At 35.6% G+C, this 22,900-nt stretch overlaps 1 protein-coding gene across 4 annotated transcripts in view; it reads right to left on the bottom strand.

The window, feature by feature from the left end:
* Positions 1-11,313: 11,313 nt before the first annotated feature.
* DLGAP1 (DLG associated protein 1) overlaps positions 11,314-22,900 on the bottom strand; it is a 274,487-nt gene continuing 262,900 nt past the window's right edge. For all 4 annotated transcript variants that reach the window (XM_034429524.2, XM_034429526.2, XM_034429527.3 and 1 more), the window contains 3 exons: positions 17,555-17,646; positions 16,232-16,384; positions 11,314-12,593 (listed from right to left, as the gene is read on the bottom strand). In XM_034429524.2, coding sequence (XP_034285415.1) covers positions 12,384-12,593; positions 16,232-16,384; positions 17,555-17,646 — 455 coding nt within the window. In that variant the 3' untranslated portion in view covers positions 11,314-12,383. The remainder of the gene's footprint in view (positions 12,594-16,231; positions 16,385-17,554; positions 17,647-22,900) is intronic.

Here is a 22,900-nt window from a genome sequence, read left to right as displayed (position 1 = left end):
TATGGCATGGGTGTCAAACTAGCCGCGTCACATTGTTATCACGTGACGTTTTGCCACGGACTGGAAGCCGCCAGTGTGACACCCCTGGTTTATGGTGTATTCTTGCTTATAGACATTTCTGTTTAAACAAGTAAACATTTAAATGCAAATTCCTTGTTTATTTTCAAAAATAAGTGGTTGCACTGTCTTATTGATTAATCACTGGTTATTTTAGTATGGTTTGTTAAGATTCTTTTTTCCAAAGTGTCTTCTAGCAAATCCTTATTTATCTGAAAACTGAATTTAAAATGACCCTGCCCCAAAGGATTATTCAACACAGAGAAAAACTTTTATTCTTTAGATATATTAGCAATTCTCAAGTGGAACATGAATTTTTTGATCTTCATGATGATGGTAGATGAGATTTTCACCCCTAAATACACACAGATGGTCACATGTTAATCTAGTTTTTATGTAGCAATGTGATCTGAAAATGGACAACTTTCTTTTGCTGTGGTCAGGGTACTTTCTGGTTTTCATGCATCTCGCCATCATGTTTAATCTCTGCAGAAATGTTGAAATAATCCACTCAAGGTCTATTTGGACTTCTGGGTATTGCTTGAGGAATTCCCCAATCAGCTTTGTTGTATGTCTCACTAATCTCTGGAATACGAAAATGGTAAGGTAGCTGAATGAGTTTTTTTCCAAATTTCTCTCCTTTCTTGCAGGACCTAGGAAGTTCTTGGGTTCTGCAGAAGATTAAACAAATGTAGACACCTAAAGTGATGGTGGAAAAAAAGTATGAACCTAACCAATCACAGTTTTATCTCTGTGTTTAGGAGTATAAAGGACAGCAATTTCTCTGCCCTTACCATATCTGCAGACTTGCATCTGTTTAAGGATACCCATTCTAGTCATCTTGAGGAAAGTAATGGTATACCTTCTTCTAAAGCCGTTTTCAATCTAGCCACTTAGGACAACTATTAATTAATTTCTCATCTTACCTTTTTAAGGAAAACTTTGAAAAAGGCATTTGGAATATAAAAAGAATTCTAAAGAAAGAGATTTTCTTGACTTCTTGCAGGTGGAATTCAGGCCTGGGCATGGGATAGAAATTGCATTAGTTGCTCTTATGAATGACCTTTGTTTGATTGGGGTGCAATGTATCCCTCCTGACATTTTAAACTTGGTGGCTTTTGATACCATCAACTATGGCATCGTTCTGGCATCTAGATGAGCCAAATCAACCTTAAATTACATCTCTTCAAGACTGGTACTCTTTGTTGATGTTTCATTGACCTGAACCAAATTCCAATTTTGATTCTTAATAGGGTTATCCTCTTCTATTGGAGCAAATCCATATTTTGAAGGTCCTTTTGGATTCAAGACACTTGCTGGAACGTAAGATATAGGCTGTGGCCAGGAAGGTCTTTGCATTAATTTCAGACCTTTTTGAACTGGGACTCAATGGCAAAAGTTAATCATGCCTTTGGCACACTCCACTGTAAGACAGTTTAGGCAGGTCTTGGGGCTACCTTTAAGATGGCTTGGAAATTTCAACTGATCTAATAACCAGAAGTCCATGAGCTAAACAAGGGTAGCCATTTCAGTGGTGTTACTCTGGTGTTGTTGGTTATGTTTTCTTTAGGTTAAAAGCAAAGTTCTGATTATAACGTAAGGCTGTGACAGCACATGATAAAAGTACTCAGCCTACAGGAGATAAGGAAAAAGAGCACTCAGCAACAACACTTCTCAGAGAGATCTTTACTTCTTGCAGAGGTGAAGAATGCATCCTATTAAGGAAGCTTTGAAAATTTTCCTATTATACAAAGCACATGGGCACCAATGGTCTAAGGGCTGCCTTATATTATCTAGATTCATTACTTTTTTATTGGCTGTTACTTATAAACTGCTGCAAATTGTTATGTAAGTAGGCAGTCTACAAAAGATTCAGCTATGTAAATGTTACATCATTTGAATGAAGACATCATTATGTATGCGGCATCTCTTGCTTCCTTTCCTCCCCTATGGATGAATATGGTCGGAATCTTTTGTGCATGTTCTCATATATAGACACTAATGCCATACTTGCATTTATATTCCTGATTTAGGAGCTTAAATATAGGATTCTAACATCTTTGTAGCAATCGGATGTTGAAGCATGTAGATAACTCCACATAGCCAGCTAATATGCATATAAACAGATGTTCAGTGATACATGAATATCACCAAACTTCATTTACAGTACTTAAAATGCTGTTTCTTCCCCAGAAAATTAAGAATTTGTGATCTAATTACAAATAACAAGTTATCATCCACAACTATATTGAATTAAATTCTGAATAATTTATACAGAATTATATAATTTAATTTCTTTAAAGAGAATTTCCCACTCAAATGGAGTTTAAAAGCAATATTACAATGTAGGCTAGGGTCATATCTTTGGGTACATGCACTTTAATTTAAAGCACCCCTTTTAACGGGCAGCAGTTTAGATAGCTGGAAGGAGGAGGACAATACTAAATTACTTTCCCCTAATCTCCCACTAGAAATATTTTCCGCTAAAATATTCCTCTACAAGTATTTCAAATGCATTTTTTTCTGACAGAAATACCTTTATTCTAAACATACAATTGCAGTGAAAAGCACAAGTTTCCAAGTTTCACCAAAATTCTTCATGATATCTAGAGTATTAAGAATACCTAGACTATTTTAAGTTTCTGTTGTATAAGCAGTGTTTGTGGGCCTGATTTCAGTACACTGTGAAATCAACTGTTTGGCTTATCTTGCACCTGAACTCAAGATGATATGCCAGGCAGCCTACATCAAACTCTGATATAACAACTGAAATTGTTTTAAATCTGAGGTGGATTTGCTGTCAATAAGGCTAAAGGTTTTGTGAATTTTGCAGATTTCTCAGCTGCTGCAATTTTTACTTTCTAAGCTAATGTCCTTGCATATTTTAAATTGTTTCAACTGTTATCTATCTTGGTTTCAACACTTTCCCTAAAAATATCTGTCTTCTATCCGAAACATTATTACAAAGTTTATTTAGTTGATACGCAAGATGTATTTGGTTAAATTGAATTACTTTCATGTGGCCATAATCATGATTCTAAGTGAACAAAAACAGAATTAATAAAACTTTGTTCTAGTGAGAAACCATGAAAGCACTTATGTGCCACCACGTGTAACTGCTTTTGGCTTAACACCACTGCAGTGAGAGAACAAGGAAATATATTTGGAGGAGGAAAACTCCATAATAAAACTCCATTTATTTTATTTCTGAACCAGGAATGGATTATGTTTAATTCAAGGATTAATTAAAAAGTTTTTAGAAGTATGAGGGTCATTAAATGAAAGGACTTCAGAGTGATGTTTCTAGGTTTTCTTTGTTTCTTTTAAATGATGAAATTCCTATTTTAGGATTTAAGCTATAATGTTAGTGTGTCCATTTCAAAATGGTAAGAAATGACTATGATTATTAGTTTAAACAGAATCAGACAGAGGAGCCAAGACCTCGGGAAACCTCAAAGATACATCCTGACTGATTTGGATGTTTTATATATTTAGCTGTGAATTCTACATCTACTTACCTAAGAGTGAACCTCACTTATAACTAGGTACAAAATTATTCTCATTTTTCTATTTGTGTACACATTTAAGATTCAGCATTGTAAACTGGCCAACAATACTTCAGTTTTGGGGAGTACCGTTCAGTCTGAAGCCTGGGGAACAGGAGGATCTGTTTTCTTGGGGCAGAATATGTAACTAAGAATTAGAAAAGGGCCTGATACGGCTCATGAGAGTATTTAGTACCTACAGATCAGTGGTGGGTTTCAAAATTTTTTACTACCAGTTCTGTGGGTGTGGCTTGGTGGGCGTGGCAGGGGAAGGTTACTGCAAAATCCCCATTTCCTCCAATCAGCTGGGACTTGGGAGGCAGAGAATAGATGAGGGCGGGGCCAGTCAGAATTTTTACTACCAGTTTTCCAAACTACTCAAAATTTCCACTACCGGTTCTCCAGAACTGGTCAGAACCTGCTGAAACCCACCTCTGCTACAGATACCTTAGAATGGGTGTTGGGCCCACCAGCAACTCCATAAGCCACATTTGACCACTATACTGTTCTTCAACAGTACCTATACCAAACTTTTCATCTCTGTTAGGATGGCACCTTGAGCCTAGCTAGTACAGATACTGGTTTATGGATGGAAAATAGTAAAATTCACTCCCAGCCTAATAAAGAAGGAAGAAACTGAATAAATCATGGATTTCCAAAGGAAGCTTAGTGCAGGTGCATATGGGGAAGAGCAATACAATTTTTTTAGGGTAAGCTTTCGTATCTGTCTCATAGGATAACTGACTTTGCTCATAAAAGAAAAATGGAGTTATGGTTCAGTGAAAGAAATATAATTTGAATCTAGCTGCAATTTAATCTTGCCATCTCTAGGTGGAAGGAGTCTTGTCTGAAATCTCAATAATCAATCAAGAGGGACAACATATCTCTTATTTATCAGTTTCTAGCTGCATTGGGACTGTAACACTCAGAATTCCCAAATGGTTGAGTTCTGGTTTAAATCCAAACATAGCTGAAGATTAGGAAAGGGTGATTAAAAGCTATCTGATAGTGGACATTTGAAATTATCAGCTCATATTTCTGTCACTTATTTTAAAGAGCAGATAGGTTATACTAATTGATATGAATTATTACTGTTCAAATATAGTTATTGTTTCTTGTTCCAGAAAATTACAAATTCAGAAAATTCCTTATTTAGAAAAGATAGACCACACAGCTAATAAGGTCACATTGTTGCAGAACAGCAATAAATACCTAAAACATTTATAGCTATATGGTTGCATATACAGTCTCTGTAAACTCTGGTTTACATTGGATGCTCCCAAATGATGAATTATAAGATAACTTCAATTTTTTTTTCAAAGTTGGATTCATTATGCCTTTCTGTTTATTCCACTTAAGTGATGCATGAAAAAAATGAATTTAAACTTAGTGTTATTTTGCTTATGGAAACGTTTATCGAAATGTAACTTCTGTAACTGTGATATTTTATACCACTGCATAAATACTTCCATTACCACATTGTGCAGGCATTCACAGACCAGCATAAATCGTTGGTTTGCATTTCATTTTTCATTCTCTAGATCCAAATAGAGTCCTCTAAATACAAATACATTACTGTAGACTTTATTTCATGTCTTGAAATAAAATCTGATGTTTTATACCAACAAGTCATTGTATATGTACATAAGCACTAATCACTATGCAAATTTTTAGATCTGAAGAGCAGAGGATGATTAAGAGTTATTGCTTGATACACTTTATTGGAGAAGCTTCTAAATAATATGAAGTGGTCATAGAAACAAAATTGTTGTAACACTTGCTTTTGCTGGCGCTACACTGCAAATTAGGTTCAGAGTATACTATCTGTGGAGAACAAGTACTACAAATGTAACCGGCCCTTTAGAGATTTTTTTTGCAATTGCTGTTTTGCAAAAGATACACTACAGTATAGCCTAGAACACTAACTCCAGGATGATAGGTTGTGATCGGTGGATGTTAAAAATATCCAGATGTAATTTGGGAATAGGAGACATGAATTATTGTCCTTTTTTATCATGATCAGAGCAGACTAATTATTTTGGAGATGCTGGGCGTCTATTTAGTTGATCTATTTAAGATGTTCCATCTGGTAGATCCTCTGAGTTTTTTGGAGAAATCCTGTGGGAATTTTCTAAAGGCCGTGGTGGACTATACTACTGATGCTTAATTATAGTCTCAAGCATAGAGGTGGCTCTCGCCTTAGTTATGATTGCCCCTGAGCAGCCTATGTCTCTTCAGTGACGAGCTCCAAGCACTTCTTCAGTTTACTGAGGAGTGTCAGGAAATGAAGTTGAGAGGACACATCTGGAGCACAGCTGGCAAGAGAGAGACAGAGTGTGTGTGAGAGAGAGAGGGAGAGGAAGAGAGAAGTGAACCTGACTGAACATGGATAAGGGTTGATGTTCATGCTTATCTGAGGCAGTAAGAGGCATTATTTCTCTGCTTTTATTACATTCATGGAATGTCATCTAGTGAGACAGATTGATGTGAGTCCTGAAGAAATAGAGTTCTCTGGTATATCAACCCTGCTACTTGTAGCTTAGATTCTTGTCCTTTCTGACTCATGAAAGCTTTCAGGGAGTTAACCGGAAGCTGGGTTCAAGGAGTACAAATGCTTCTTTCCTTGAATGGATATTTCTGCATGTCTTGAAAGGTAACAATGTGACCTCTTCTCAAGAAGCCATTGTTCAACTGCCAAGTCTAAATAATCTTTGATTTTTAGAGACACTGTTAAGACACTGGTAGGTCCCAGTCTGGTAGACCCAGACAATCCCATTTCTTCTGGATTGGGTTTCAGGCCAATCATGAATGTCAGTCCTTCAAGATAAACCATGTTCAAAACAAGAGACACCGCAAGGATTCCAGGAATGCCACTTCATCGATGTAGGGTTGTTTTATAGAATTAGAAAGCCTGTTCAAAACTTCACTACTCCCCTTTTAAGAATAACAAGGTCAAGGTGGGATTGTTCTGAATTCCTTTCTCACACTTTTTTCTTTCCCAGAGCTGAGCAACTGTTTCATCTCACTTCCTTCTCAAGCTCAGAGGTAGATTGCTTTACATTGTGTGTTCTTTTAGGCAATCCATGCAGAGATCAGGATACAAAAAATATGATCTTCCTAGTCCTGTTTATCTATTAGTGGCATTCATTGTATTATTCTATGAGTGTTGCGATTAGGAATGACTTTTTGATATATTTGTTTAAATGGGTGAATCAGTGAGAGGTAAGAGAGAGAGTTTGAACCATAAGAAATTCCACTGAGGGTTGCCACAAGACCTGATGCTTTCCCCTCCCCATATTAACAACTATGTGATATCATTGAGTGAAATTATAAGCCAGCATGGAGTCAGGCATCATCATCATCAGGCTGATGACATTCAACTTTGCAGCTAAACTGATCAAACAGGAGATGCAGCCAGGGCAGTGTCCCAGTCACTGAAGGCTCTTGGTATCTGGATTGGGAAAACAGGTTTATGTCCAATTTGCAGAGAGAATTGGTTCATAATCTTGGGATATTCTTGAGTCCTCAGCTCCTGTTCAAACATTTCTTAACTGTAGGTAGGAGGCAGTTTATACAGATTCATCTTGTGTGTCAATTAATGACTTTTAGAGAAGTGGAAATCTGTTCTCATCATCTCTCGTGCCTTGGTCATCTCTTATGCACAAACTACCCAGAAGTTTCAGATTGTCCAGACACATCCCAAAAGCACTTCTGGTGGCCAGTTCCTCCCAAGTGTAATTCATAGTGCTAGTTTTCACCTTCAAAGCCCTTCAAGGATCAGAATCTTAGAATCTTCAAAATTGTTGACTCTCAGTGGTTTTTGCCCAACTGTAAGATCCAAAACAGAAGCTTCCCTCTGGGTCCCTTCTCCAAGAGTATTTGATCTACAGAAACCATAGAGAAGGACTTTCTCAGTTCCTGGCCACTCCCCTCCCCACAAATCTGGAATAGCTTTGTAATGAAGATCAGTTTGATCTCTGCCTGGGTGAATTCTAAAAAACTAAAAGATAGTTTTCTGTCATGTCTGTGATGTTTGATTTGGTTGTTAGCAAGGCCTGGGATATTTTAAAGTTGGTGTATTGTGTTTTTAATCTGATTATTGCATATATGTGCCAGCCAGTCACTTAGGATTGGAATAGCATATGAGCCCAATAAATAAATTAGCAAGTTAATAAATAATTTAGATTACATAAACATTGGTTCATTCATACATGAAGGCAGATTTTTTAAATTCACAATCAAAAGTCGAATGACTTTTGAGTAAATGACGTATGGAGAATGAAAATGTGAAAACTAATGAAAAAAAATATGGAAGCTATACCACATATTAAGAAAAACCTCTATGTTTTGTCAATTATGATAACTTTTAACATATACATATAGTACTACCAGCAGCCAGCCAACCAAGCTAAAAGAGAAGGATTCCTATTTGTATTAGACACCTTTACACTAGTATTTTGATGCTCAAAGAAAATTATCACATCACTACTAAAAAGTATTTGAAATATGTTTAGAGAAAACCATGTCAGAATATATTATATATATATGATATATACCAGCGTCTGTCCTCCCAAGGATTAGAAGGATGAGGTGAGAACAACTGTTCACATAAGTCTTTAAAAAGCCAATCTAACATTCTGTCCTGTAGATACCCGGAAGAGCTGCTGTTTGCTCCAGACATCATACAACCAAAAGCAGGATTTTTTATTTTTTTTTGCAAAAAGGGAATAAAAATTTATATTGAAAAGCCACAGCTCTTACAAGCAGTGCATTATTTATTTTATTAATTTGCTCTTTTTACATTACGGGAAACATTAATCTATTTACATGTTTGTGTGTCCACATATCAGATAGATAGATAATCCTATGAAAAACTAATTCAAAGTGCCATATAATGCTCTCCAGCCTTCCCTCTAGAGTTTTTCAAACTGTAGCAGTTTTGCAAAAAAAAGGAAAAAACAAAAACAAAAACGGATTATCCTGACTGGGAATACAGCTAGAATGCATCTATGTCACTGATTCTGATTCACATTCTAGTAAAACTATGCATTATAAATTTAAAAAACAAACTGTAAATTCATAAATATAAAATCCAAATTAAAGTGATAGTACATAACAAAACATTAAAGGGACACCCAATAAATAAATGGAAATATATTATTTACTTTTTTATATTAAAACGTTTAATCTTTTTATCTCTCATTACAAAAGAACAACAGTGCAGGCTTATGTGTGTCTACTTAGAAGTAAAGCACAGATTAAGTGAGATTACTCCCAGATTAATTACAGTCCTACCAGGCTTCTCCAATTTGGCATTATTGTGATGAATTTGCCTAATGTGCTTGGAATTACTAAAAGATTTAGAAGTAACTCCAAAGTATCTGAAAGTGCCAGGTTGGGTAATAGTGTTAAACCATAGTGAATGGAAATAAACTCTGTTTTACTCAGTGACACTTACATCTAAGAAGACTTGCATTGTATTGCACTGTTAAAGGTATTTTACGGAAAGGTCTGCAAAAATATATATAATAAATATTTTAAAACTTTTGGTTTAAGAGGTCAGCCTCTTTTTTTAAATATCCCCTAATCCCAATTGTACTTTAAAACACTGATTGCAACTTTTTTGCAGAGATACGGAAATTTGAATAAAATAAGCCCTACAAAATCAATTGAAAGAATAAGACACAATTTAGCCAATTAAAGTTTCTAATTCCCACTGATTTCAATTGAAGAAATCTGAGCATGATAAGATTCCCTGCAGAAAGAGATGATTTGGAAATGTTTTTTTTTCTCTAGTTGCTTTGTACTGTATAGATAAAAAGGTCCACAAGAGGCAATCCGAGTAAAGCAGCAGCCTGATTTATAGATCTGCAGTGCCAAACAGTAATCTGGGTGGCACTGTTGTCCATTGCAGGACTGCAGTTTCTCAAATCTTTCTGTTGCAGGCAGATGTTCAACATCTTCATATCTTCTGCATTTTTCTAGGAATTTATTCGAAGATATAATTGTTATGTCTACATCAAACCCAAATGAATAATGAGGTATCGTGTTAACAAATTCCTTTAAGTTATGATGTGCAAATACATCTCTCCGAAAATGTAAAATTAAGTTGTGATCCTCACCATTTTTCCCCAAGGGCAATCCAAATAAAACAATTGGCTACTTCGTAGTACATCGTTTGTAATCATATGGTATATGACATTGCTAGATAAATTGCCTTATCTTAACACATTTTTTTCAACAGCATTTCAGCTAGTTTTTATACCTTTTTCATGGGATTCAAATACCACAGAATATTGTTGTGAAAATAGATCTGTATGACATGTTTTGCACATCTGTGTACGAAGAGTCCAATTTTTTAAAAAACATCATGTCTATATTTAAAGGTGGCTGATATTACATAGACTGCAAACAATGTGCAAGCCTTCAAATATTAAAAAGAGGCTATAAAGTAAAGCAAAAAACATTCTCAACATAATACAATTCAAATGTTGCAAGTCAGACTTTCGGTTTTGAGTTAACACTGGATTTTTATCCTTGCCTTTAAAAGTCTTAAAAATAGGAAATTATTAGCCCTTTACTTGTAAAACACAGCAGTGATATTTTGTGCCCTGTTAATAAGTGTATAGCTTGGATATATCAATGGCTTTGAGAGGTAGCAAATTTTCTAGTGATTTTACTTTTTTTTTTTTTTTAGATTTCCATATCTGTTACCTCTCCCAGATTCTTTAAAAAAAGAAGAAGATAGAGCCTAAAAATGATGCTGTATCATTACAACATGTTCTGGCATGATCTGTTGATATATATTCTCAAAGAAAAAAGGCACAAAAGAAAAAGCCAGCTTTTGAATGGTAATTTCTATCACTGCGAGATTGAACTGTGTAATTTTACTATCCAACCAGTTAAGAGTTTCATATTTGAAAAGTTTTAACCTTAAACTAACTGAAAGCCAGCTTTGATAATACAGATTACAAGTCAGTCATTCAGTGTATTTCATTAGCACTAGATCAGTATTTTTCCATACTCAACATGGATGCCAACATGAGTAAAGTTAAATATTCAAATAAGAAATGACCCACAATTCTTTGCCCATGTGACTTGGGAGGATACAACTAAAAAATGACATATAATCCAGATTGATAAACTGTTGAGTGTTTTAGTCTCATCCATGATTTTGCCAACAGAAAGTAGACCAAATCTTGCAACTGAAACCAACACCTCCATTAGGACATGAACTGTTAATTCTCTAGTGCTTTAAACATGCACATTAGTGCGTGTTAGATGCTTTCCTTAAAATTGTGGTACTTGTGAAATCATCACGCTTTCTGCTAGTATGATAGTTTGGTCAAATTGCATTCTATAGTCCCATGCCAGGGGTTCCTTATTAGGGTTAAGCAGTGTTTCATATTTGGTTCCAAAAAGGTTTTTTGTTTTAGCAACTCTAGAGAGAGCCACATAATCCAAAGAAAAGACATGGCTACTTTAAAGAGTCACAAACAAGTTCTATGTTTGTCCTTCCAATTGCTCTGAAGCAGCTTTTTTGAAATCATTTCTAAAACACTGAATAGCTCTGTTGCCTATCAAGTCTTTTCCCCAAACAATCTAGCATTATGTGTAGACTACATACTTTAAAACAGTTTTGTAAAGAAAGGTATTCTCTATTTTAAAGAAGAAACCAAAGGGGAAAGTATGAATCACTTGATATCAATGGTCATGAGTAGTATACAACATGTATTTCATTTACAGCATTTTAGAAACAAACAGCTAGTTGGAGATGTGCAAAATCTGAAAGCTCATCAAAGTCAGGAAATCAACAAATGATTTTCCCTTTTAAAATGCACTCATTGTAATAGGAAATGACAATATAGTACAATGTTAAAAATTCTTGATTGGATGAAAATATTCCTTTAATCCAATTTTCACTCATCTTTTAAATTCATCTAAGCTTTCTTGTTATTGCCTTAAAATATTACTACCTTGGAAGATAGATTTTACAGTCTTCTCCTGATCAAAAAGATTCTAAATTGAGTTTGAGGAAACAAAGTGAGGCAGTTTGTGCAGCTGCTAGTCTTTTCATGGGATGACGGACATTTCATTCCCATTACTCATTTGAACTTTTACTGCAGCACACCTATCTCCCCAACTTCTTCTGGTATGACAGATGAAAAGGATTATCTTGAAAGATCAAAATCATATGTGTCTGTTTCTAAAAAATAAAATTAAATTAAAAAATAGTCATACAAAAAGGGATTCTGAGCCCAAGCTCCATTCACTATCAATGTGGAGGGCAATAGAATCCTAAAGGTATTACCCTGCAATACTGGATTTCCAAAGTACCAAATAATGGAATATTGCTGTACACTAGATAACAGAATACCTTTGAGGAACAAGGATGAGTAAATCGGTGCATCTATTGTACAGATTTCTGTGTGTGTGTATGTGTGCACGCGCATACATGTGTGTACATGAGACAGAAAGGAAGAGAGGCGTTATTTGTGGGTGTATGGGATTCTTTACAAGAGGCAAGGTGGGCAGCATCAGTACATATGGCGAAGCACTAGGCTGAGATGGGCAAACCTTTAGAAAGCAAGGGATGTTAGCAAAACCCTCTTGGAGAATTGACAGTTACACCACAGAAGTGTTAATTCATTGGGAGAGAAGAGAGAGATAAAAGGAAGAGGAGAGAAATACAAATACATATTGGTATCTCTGAGCATGGACCTAGGGCAAATTATACAAGAGATATTTCTTGCCATTAACAGTCCTCCTGGTTGGATCCCTTCATAGCCTGGTCTGGGCTTCGGGGATGTAAATCTCAATGCTTTCGGCGCTTTCAGTGGCTGAGTTCTGACGAACCGATGCAGCTCGTTTGGCAGCCATCAGCCGTTTCCGGGCCTCCTGACGCTGCGAGCTCTCCAAAGAGCGTTCCCGAATGAGTGGCACCTGACCTTTCGATGGCTTCTTTGGCACTGGAGGAGGGGCCCTTCTCTCCTGATCAAAGCAGAAGGTTAATGACATTATACAGCTTCTCAGGGGAAAAATTTAAAGAAAGGGCGGGTGGGGGAGACAAACAAACTAGGACAAGTCAGTGGTTAGAAGATACTTGTTTACCTAAAGTTAACTCACTGTCTCTTCACTGAACTGGCATTCAAAGACTTTAAAAAAGTACATAATCTTAAGGCAAAAAAGGACGGCATTGATAACAGTGCTAGTTCTCCATAGACATGTGGTGTCTGAGGCTCAAAAAGATGAAGCTCCCACCATTAAATACTGTATGTAGCTCCTGCTGGGCAATCTAAATTCCTCTTCTGGGTATTCAGAATTAGAAAGGAGAGCATCTTTAGTACTGCTGCTTAATACAATGTCATAATTCTATAAAGTCAGATTGTAATTAAAATCACCTTATACCTAACTATTAGTAAAATTCTTGCATGTTCTTAATAAATTAACTCAGCGTAATAGAATAGTATGTGATAGGAATGAAAGACACATATAATGAGCACTGACCCCTTTGTATACAATATACATACACAAGACTAAATGGGCTTACAACATTCAAGACTTATGGATAGATTTCACACAGTCATATGAACTAGCAGCCTGAGGTTAGTTATCATAGCAAAATTTTAAAACAAAATGAAAAGGAACATGTGGTTGGTGGTGACTGACTATGGAGCGTTGCATACTTTGGGTGCAATGTGCTTCTTAAAAGTATAGCATCGGAGTCAACAATCTACAAACTGAATTCAATTACAAATTCAGAAGTGGGTGGGAAAACTTAAAAAAGGAATTCTGAGAATATACAGTAGTAATTACCTTGGCATCCAAAGATATCATGGTTAATAAACAGGAAGAAATATGTATATATCCACATGATATATATTAATATATCATATATATATAGAAAGAGACAGAATGAGAAGGGTGGGTATGTTACTTCTGGAATTTACATCTAAGATGCAAATAGGGCTACCCAGTAATCTGGATTTGAAGTGCAAAGGAGCACAGGAGTCATATAGTATGTATCTAGCCTTCCATAAATTAAATGCATACTTTCTGGGATTGTATAGTGGCTATGAGAGCCCAGGAATGATGCAGTTTCTTTAAGGAGTTGTCAACAGATGTTATATTAGTGCCTGATGCACCCCAATTCACCCTTTCCCTTTTAAATTTGGATCCACAGGTCTAACCCAAAATATATCTCTAGTTTACATAGACTCTATTTTTCCAAAAAATATATAGTATCCATCTTAATAATAATTTCCTAAATAGATTATTAATTTCATTATACTCTATAAGTGTCATTATAAACTATTATTTTCTCATTGTTGATCAAAACAGTTCCTCATTGCTTGTATTAATGGAATGATTTGTTTGAAATACTGCATTCAATCTGCGTGCAAAGAATGAACTATGGTAGTTACCCAAGTTTAGGATGAAGGATAACAAGCACAAATATAAAAACAAATTCACAACTTTTTTCATATTTTGCTTAAATAGGGTAAACAAGCAATTTAATTTAAATATTAATGTAGCCACACTTGGTAACCTTGATCCACAAAATATATATTTTCACTACAGGTTGATGAAACATCCTGATTTTTTAGTTCTGTTTAATTTACTCCTTTTGTTGAGTTTATCATTAAAGTAGTATCAGTTTCTTATGCTGGCAAAAAAAAAAAAACACCTTTGGCCTATTTAGGTATCATAACATCTAATAAAAATAGTGTGTTTTAGAATCACCAAAATTTTTTTTCCTAGAAATGTTATCTTATGGGACTTAAAGAGGTAATCATGTATTAGTATTTTGGTTTGGAACAAGCAAAGAATGCAAATGCATGATTTTTTTCAGACTGTTGTAATGTAACATTCTACAATGTAAACCACGTGACTTCATGCTTTTCCCTACTGAACATTTATAGGTAAACAATTCTTTTACTTGACTTAATCATGCAGTATTTCTTTTGGTGGGGGTCAATATTCAGAACTGGTTAAGGTTTCAGAATGGGGCATAACAAATGCAAGAATGGTTCAACAAGCCCATTCTTTTCCCTGGAGTTTTTTCATATTCCTATGGCTAACCAAAAAAAAAAAAAAGATTCTGAGAAGAGTGACATTATGGAATGAAATCCCAATTACTATTTTTTTCAAAATATCTTTTGAAAAAAATGAAATATCTACAGCACTTATTCCCATATTATTATTCTTTGCCTTAAAAATAATTCATGAAATAATCATAGGCAGAATAGGCCAGAGTATAAACAACACTATGAACAGCTTGAAATGTTCTAAACAAGCAGGTGCAAGGGGAACACTTCGTCCCTCTTTTTCAATTTTCTTTAATGTGTGTGAAACTGAATTTGTGCTTTTCCTTATAAAGGCATGGGCCTTAAAAATATTTGACTACACCAGCAGTTAACAGCAAATTTCTCTTTGCTATGGAAATGTAGTTTTTTTTTACTCATTGAAATAAACTTCCCATTATTCTACTAGATCGCCATCTTAAGTCTCCATCTTAATTTTTAAAGGTAGACGTATTATTACGGGCAACAGGGTAAGAATATAATAAAATACTTCATTTAAATAGTGCATTTTTACATTTCATAGTGGGAGAAAATATTTCAGGAGACTTTCATTTTTTTCCTCCTAATGTCTTTCCCTTCACCTCCCTCCCTTCCCAATTTTGGGCCTTAGAAAAGAAAAAGAAAAATGTTTACATGCACGTTTTCATATTTCCATATTACGTGTCAATTTGTACTGATATTAATTATGGGATATATCTCATCTTTAAAATGTTACTGATCTCTAGGGAAAGAATGACTACTTCTCATACTACTACTGAGAACAATGTGACAAAGCACACTAAAAATTACCTAACATCCAGGTAAGTCTAGGAAAGAAAATTGAGTCTTAATTTACCATCCTATTTAGTGTTGGAGTCTGGGAGACAATGGAGGATAGGGCCATGCTATGGTCCATGGGATTGCAAAGAGTTAGACAAGACTTAACGACTGAACAACAACAACAAATTAGTGTTTTAGAGTTAGAACTTACTGAATGAAATAAAAGAGGTGAAACCACCTATGAGGTCTCCCTCAAAATAAAGTAATGACACAAGAGATTTTCCAGGTAATATTTATGATGGCTTGATTGGCAGGTACCCATACATTTATCCATGGGAATGGGGCTGGTTACCAAGTCAGTGCTGATAACAGTATTCCCCTAGTTTACTTATACATTTCATAGTGCTTTAGTAAACAAAACTCTTACACTAGGCAGCACTGTGTACTCTATATTATTTATTTTAATTGTAAGAATCAATATATGAGGCAATTTCTTCTAACAGTTGTTTATCTAATATGATTATACGTTAAGTATAATAAGACAAATGAGCACATTCCCATTTTTCACATGTACAAGTTTGCCTTAAAAATATGCCTGAACATATTACAGATAATATTCCAGGTGATTCTTAAAGTAAACATTTTCTTTTCTTTTACAATGGAATTAACCTGATATGAAATCCATTTCATGTTTTTAACATCAGTGAAGTATGTAGAGACCTATTTAATCTGTCCAGTATTTGTGCAGGGTTTTAAATGAAGCATACAAAATCGACAATGTTCTACCTTCTTGTCATGTAGATCCAGATGTTTCCAATTATTGGCTTTTAATTGATGAAGTTCATCAAATTTCATACTAATATTTTCTATGGACAACTGCAGCATATCCCAAAACCCTGCTAAATCTTGGGAGGCTGGTCTCGGGTGTGCGTTGGGATTCTGTGTGAGAGAAAAGAATAGGAAATAGAAATAGGAAAAAAACACACAAAAAATGCAAAGTCCTTGAAAAAGTCAGGTTACTTTTTATTTCTAAGGATGTTGGCTACTTTACTACATCTGATTCATAGGGAATAATAATTCAAGTTAATTAAATTAACTAAGCCATCATGCACTGAGGCAATGGCGGAGTTTTACAAATGTAATAGTTTCAGCACAACTAGTATGGATAGCATATGCTGTAAATTGGTTAAATGTTTGGGGGAAAATTAGTTGAAACAATCTTACTTTGGAATGAATGTTTTGGCAGCAATATGTTGCAGTAATGATTAGGGTAGTTATTACTGGACATGTTTCCATTACTGTATATACAAGTAGTCCTTGATTTATGACCATTCAACAATGGTTTCAAGTTACGATGGCCTTGGAAAAAGCGACTTGCAGCCTGTCTTTGGAGTTAAAACCATTGCATCACCCTGACGTCATGTGACTGCAGTTCAGGTGCTTGGCAACAAGTTGCATTTATGATGATTGCAGCATCTTGTGGCATATGATCACAATCTGTAACCTTCACAATGGCTTCCAATAAGCAAAGCCAATTGGGGAAGTTGAATTTGCTTAACAACTGCAGAATTCACTTGCCCTTGTGATGTGCTTAACAAACATGGTAAAAATGATCAGTTACACGATTACTTGCTTAACAACCGCATTACTTAGTAACTGAAATTTCAGTCCCAATTGTGGTCATAAGTTGAGAACTACCAGTACCAGAAACAGAAGACTAAAATATTCTGGCACTTTCCTGAGTTTTCAATAATTTCTCAAATCAATATTTTTAAAAATCCACTTTTTGATATAGTTCCAATACATCTGTGTCCTAGACAGCATACTTTTGGTTACATTTAATGTAAATTTTGTTCCATACTGTGATATATTAGAATTGGAAATAAATGTTATAAATATAAACTCCTCTATTTTTAGTGTTTTTTAAAATTTCTTGGGAGAGGTGGTTGTAAGATTTTCTTCTCAAGTACCAAAATATTTTGGCCAGCCTTAAATTCTTGCATTTGAGTTATGGGAAGAGCAACAGTGGTATTATACACTATTCTGCTTCAGACATATTTTTTGCATGCAAATAATAAAAACACCAATATCTTAATACACGTTACATACCAGATTTTCTTCACAGAGTTCTCTGAATTGGTAAAATTTTTGAGCCATGAGAAGCTGAGCACTACCAACTGCAGTTCGAATTTTACCTAAAACTTAAAAATAATCAAAGCATAAGACACCATTGTGATGTATTAATGTAAGCAAATATTGGATATCTCTCGATTGTTACAAAGCCAGATACAGATCTTAATTCAAGAGTGCGGCCTGTGGCCTATGGACTAATTTCAAATACTGTCTGCAAGCTATCCACATTAGTATCTGTGGGAAGAACATTTTTTCCCTTTTGGGTACTACGAGAGTGAGTGAAAGACAGAAAAGAGAATGGAATGTCAGAAGGAGAAATGGAGGAAGAGAGAGAATTAAAGAAAGTGAGTAAATGTGTACTATTACCCACTCCTGGTAGTTTCATTTAACTGCTGCGGACAGGAAGGCACTACAGAGAGTGATCAATTTGGCACAAGAAAACCATTGGTTGCCCTTCTAACATCACTGGATGACATCGCCAGGTCTCGCTGTTTCAGCAGAGTAAGGAAGATACTCAGAGATGATTCACACCCTGGTCAGGTCAGTGTCTCTTCGCACTTCTACCATCGGGCAGAAGACATCGAAGCTTAGCCAGCTGAACAAATAGGTTTTAAAATATTTTAAAAATATCCTTGGGCTGTCAGACTTTTAAACACAACCACAATCACTCCATGAACAGGCGGAAACATATTACTAGTTTTTCTTTTTCTTTTTCTTCCCCCCCCCAATTACTTGCATAGGGATTATTCTTTATGCTATTTATGTTGTTTGTATTTTTTGTCGTGGATTGCACCATTGAGGCTAAAACCAATTTCGTTGTATACATGATGTACAATGACAATAAAGGCTATACTACTATAGTTCAGTGGTGGGTTCCTCCCGGTTCTGCGGAGCCAGTAGTGCTGACGATATGACGTCACCGAACCTGTTCTGCCCCCCTGCCCCCTGCCCCCCCACCCCCGTGTTATTCTTACCTTTTATTTGGCCCCACCCCCAATTTATTGCTGCCTCCTGAGTCCCGGCTGATGGCTAGAAGAAAAAAAACTGTTTAAACCAGGGTGGATAAAAATCAATGATTTTTTAAAAAAAATTAAAAAAAATCAGATTTTTTAAATTTAAATCGGATTTTTTTGATTTTTATCAAATTTATTTTAATAAAAAACTTTTGGGGTAAAAATCTATCGTAAGATAGTTTTCTATTTAAGATACATAAATAATTTAGTTTATTCAGCATGAAATGGAGCTTAGTTATGTAGCATGAGGCTGTATATTCTGCAACATTGGGACTATCGGTGAGTCAAAAGTGGGTCAAAGGAGTAGCAGAGATGACAGTTGCTCTTTAAGAATTATGATTTAAAACGAGTTGATTTAAATCAAGCCTTTTTACTAGTGATTTAAATCATGATTTAAATTGTGATTTAAATCAACTCGATTTAAATCAAATCCACTCTGGTTTAAACTTTTGCTGCAGGGCTTCAAAGGGCCGCCCTACAGCTGATCAGTGTTAAAAGAAAAGAAATGAGTAGACTGGTGCCTGCAAAAAATAAATGGGTAGACCAGTGCCTGCACAAATACATGAGTAGATCGGTACAGCTCTGCAAGCAGTTAAAAGCCTGTTAGACCAGTACCTCTGCTAAATCCTGAATAATTGTCACATGACCATCAAGCCACGCCAACAAAATAAGCCACGCCCACAGAACCGGTAGTAAAAAAAATTAGAACCCAGTTCTAATTTTAGTTCCATGTCCAATGGTTGCTTAAACTCAGCTCACCATTGATAACAGATTTCAATTAAGAAAATGCAGTCCTCTACAAGAAAAGATTGCCAATCCTTTCCAAATGCTACTCTTAAAAACCCACAGTTCATTTTAAAAGTGAACATACATTCCCAGTCACTGAAACTTCCTCCAAAATACACCAATTATCAAATGCAGGAATGCAAAAACAATGAAAACTCTCACATCAAAAAAATAATCAGCACTGTGTTTCAACTTGGCCTATGTACTTTAAAATTAATTGTATGGATAACACAATGGTCTCAAATATGCAGGTTCTTTTTCCAGTTCTGTTGCTTGTTGAATGATGAGGGATGATAGAAACTCAGTTCAACAATATCCAGAGAGTCACATGTAATCCTTCTGCTATTTGTCATTGAAACAATACAGTAATAGTCCAAAGAATGCAAAATATTTAATCAAAACTGAATCTGTGCTGAGTTCCCCACAGGCAACATATGTTTGGCTTGGCCAGATACATGGACTTCTGTAAAGTAGCAAGTTGTATAGTGCCAAGTTAAACAGATCTCGAAGCCAATGAAAAGGCAAATCTATCTAGGATACTATGAGTTGTGAACATATAGGAGGTCCAGTGGCTTGGATCCTAAATTGCTTCATGCCATTTTATTCCTGGAACCTCTCCTCCATTTGTAGCCCCCTGCACCTGATCTTAGATTTTCATAGTCATTCAGAATTGAAAATAATTATGTCCTTGATCCTAAAATATTCTCCAAATTTAAATGACGTTTGAAAGAAATCTCAAAAGCATCTGTACTCACTTCTGAGAATCTTATACATTTGGTAGAAGTTATGTCTTAGCTGCAAATGTTATGGCATAAGTTTAAAATTGCACACTTGTATTGTGGCTGTTGAGTGTGGGTTCATAGATGAATGCTAGAAGTCCTTGTGAAGTCACTTAGAGTATGTGCTGAGATGTTTAAAGTGACAAAATATTGGGGGATGATTATTATCACAGAGATGATCCCCACTCTAGCAGTTCTGGGTTTTTTTCTTTATGAGGGCCATTACAGCTATTGTTGATAAATTCTAAGGACTATCACATAAAACAGATGAGATATGAGGCACTTGTGGCACCATGACAAATACTCTAAACAACAACCCCCCCTCCACAAATCATAAAATACTAAGGTAGCAGTCTTACATATTCTAACTGGGGAGTAAGTTTCACTGAAAAAAAATCAATGAACTTTATGTCTGAGCAGACAAATGTCCAGTATATACATGCTTAGTATTAGTACACAGATTATTATATATCTTTTCCTTTGCAGGTCCTGGAAGCAGAGTTTTCTCCTTAGACAGACATCAACACCAAAAGGAAACAACTGTGAAGAGGGAAATGTAAATTCACACTACACAGCACAGGGAATTCTACACATAACTGCCATTTTCCCATTATTGTTTGGAAGGGTTGCGTGTCTAATTCCCTAGGCACTGTGCTGAAAATGTACCCCTTGGTGTGTCTAGTCTTTTATTCGTACTAATGTGCAAACCACTGAAGTGAAAGAAGCCTTCAATAGGGGGGAGGAGTTAATCGGAGAGCTTTCATGTGGTTCCCATTGTTATGAGAACCCTTCCCACTGCATCGACTTCAGAACAGCTGCCTCAGCTGGAGCTGGGCCATCTAACATTTCACAAGGCATTTCAAGAATTGAAAGGAAGGGCGAGGGAAATAGAAGGGAGACGGTCTCCCAGCTGTGCATTAGAGGAGAATTTTGCACAAAGCCAAAAATTGCTTGGGTGATTATACTGATAAGAGAAGTTGCTTAAAAATGTTTCATGATGCAATGTTGAACAATAGCTTGAATACTCCTTATTAAAACACTACTCTATAATATCCCAATACTTTCTGGAGAAAAGAAGAGTAAGGAAAATAGAATGTGTTGAGTCTTCCCATTCCAAATATTTAGTGATCTAAGACAAATTCTCAGATGACTATGCGATGAATTTTGCATTGAGTTAGTTCAACAGAACAATACTGAGCCCTTCCGCTCAGTAGGGTTTTCAGCACAGTACAGTCTTCATGCTTTCAGACTTCAAATCTATCCAGTGATTCCAGACAGTGAACTTTTGATGTTTGGCATGCAATGTACATGCATTCACACTTCTTATACCTACTTCTTATCGCAGTCTTTTCCAAATTTGAGTTTCCAGATGTGTCAGATTTAATTTCGTTAATACCCATTCCCAAATGCCAAAAATATGTAAACAACTCCAAAACCAATGCTGATATTTTATAAATCTCTGAACTGATATTGCCATATGTTCCTTTTGGACATGGATCTAACCCAAAGCCTACTGCAGTTTTGCCTTATACCTATTTCATCTCTGATTTCTTTTACATCAGCTAAGTGAAGTATACACCTACAAAACAAAATGCTTATCATGTATAATGTTTAAGAAGAGACAGTCCTAAACTTTTTTTTTTTTATCAATAATCAAAGCCCATTCTGGAGAGATGCCTCCCATTCTGAGGCTTTCTCTGATAAACTTTGCTTGCCCATAGATAATTTCTTAATATGATGCAGGTAGAAGTAAAATTAAGCATATTTAATTCAGCTAAAATGTCACCTTATTTGTTTGCTGGGAAGAAAGAATGGATAGAAAAATCTATTCCACTAAGCTGCACCTTCTTAGAAGTAAGTGTCCATGTTCTAAAAGACAATGGATGGATAAAAACGTGCAATGAGCAGAAAACTAATTGAAGGCCCAGGAGTAGATATACCAAGCAAAAATCAAATCTAATCAGTTTATTGTCCAGTATATTAGTTTCAGCTATCTTGCTCTTATTTATTCAATAATCTACTAATAACAGATTTTTCTAAAGGGATAGACATATCTATTTAGCTGCTGGCATCATGTGCAAACTCTTGGTTCAAAAAGTTTTTTCTAAAACTTAATCAGTTTCCATGGTACATGTGGGTTCCTATGCAGATTTGGCAATTTTATGTTGATCATGAGCAATGACCTATGCTCAACAATTAATACAGACAGGCGTAGCTTTAATATGTTAGTTATTACCACTATTATGAATAAGCAATTTCAGAGGAAACTAACAAAATTTTAATGTAATAAAACATGTGCACAATTAACTAAAGAACTGTTTCCAGATGTTTTTAACTTAGCCCCTGACATTATAACCTGTTTTTATTTGCCACAGCGGGAGCAGCAGCAGCAGCAGTAACAACAAATTGCATTCATAACTGGAAACACTCTTTTCATTGTGACACTTTCTTTCTCTGAAAGATAATAACAAACATGTCCATGGAGCACACAAGACTCTGTCAAGCAGTCCTAAGCCATCTCCTCCAGACAGCTGTTGTACATAAGGAGGCATTGTCTGGAAAGGCTTGTATCGTATTACTCCTAGCTTCGGGGTGGGATGGGAGAACATTCACTCTGTCAGCTGCCAAGATATTGAGAAAATTTCAGTCTTTGCAAGTTACAGTAAGCCTCAGTGTGCTGTAGTGATTAAGACATAATAGATAAGCACAGGTCAGATAAAGGAGAAAGGGGGAGGAAGAGGAAG

The sequence above is a fragment of the Pantherophis guttatus genome, chromosome 3 (genome assembly GCF_059756535.1).
Source record: "Pantherophis guttatus breed Tessera chromosome 3, ASM5975653v1, whole genome shotgun sequence".
Taxonomy (NCBI): domain Eukaryota; kingdom Metazoa; phylum Chordata; class Lepidosauria; order Squamata; family Colubridae; genus Pantherophis; species Pantherophis guttatus.
Note: the sequence above shows the minus strand (reverse complement) of the source record. Positions and strands in the feature narration are given on the sequence as shown.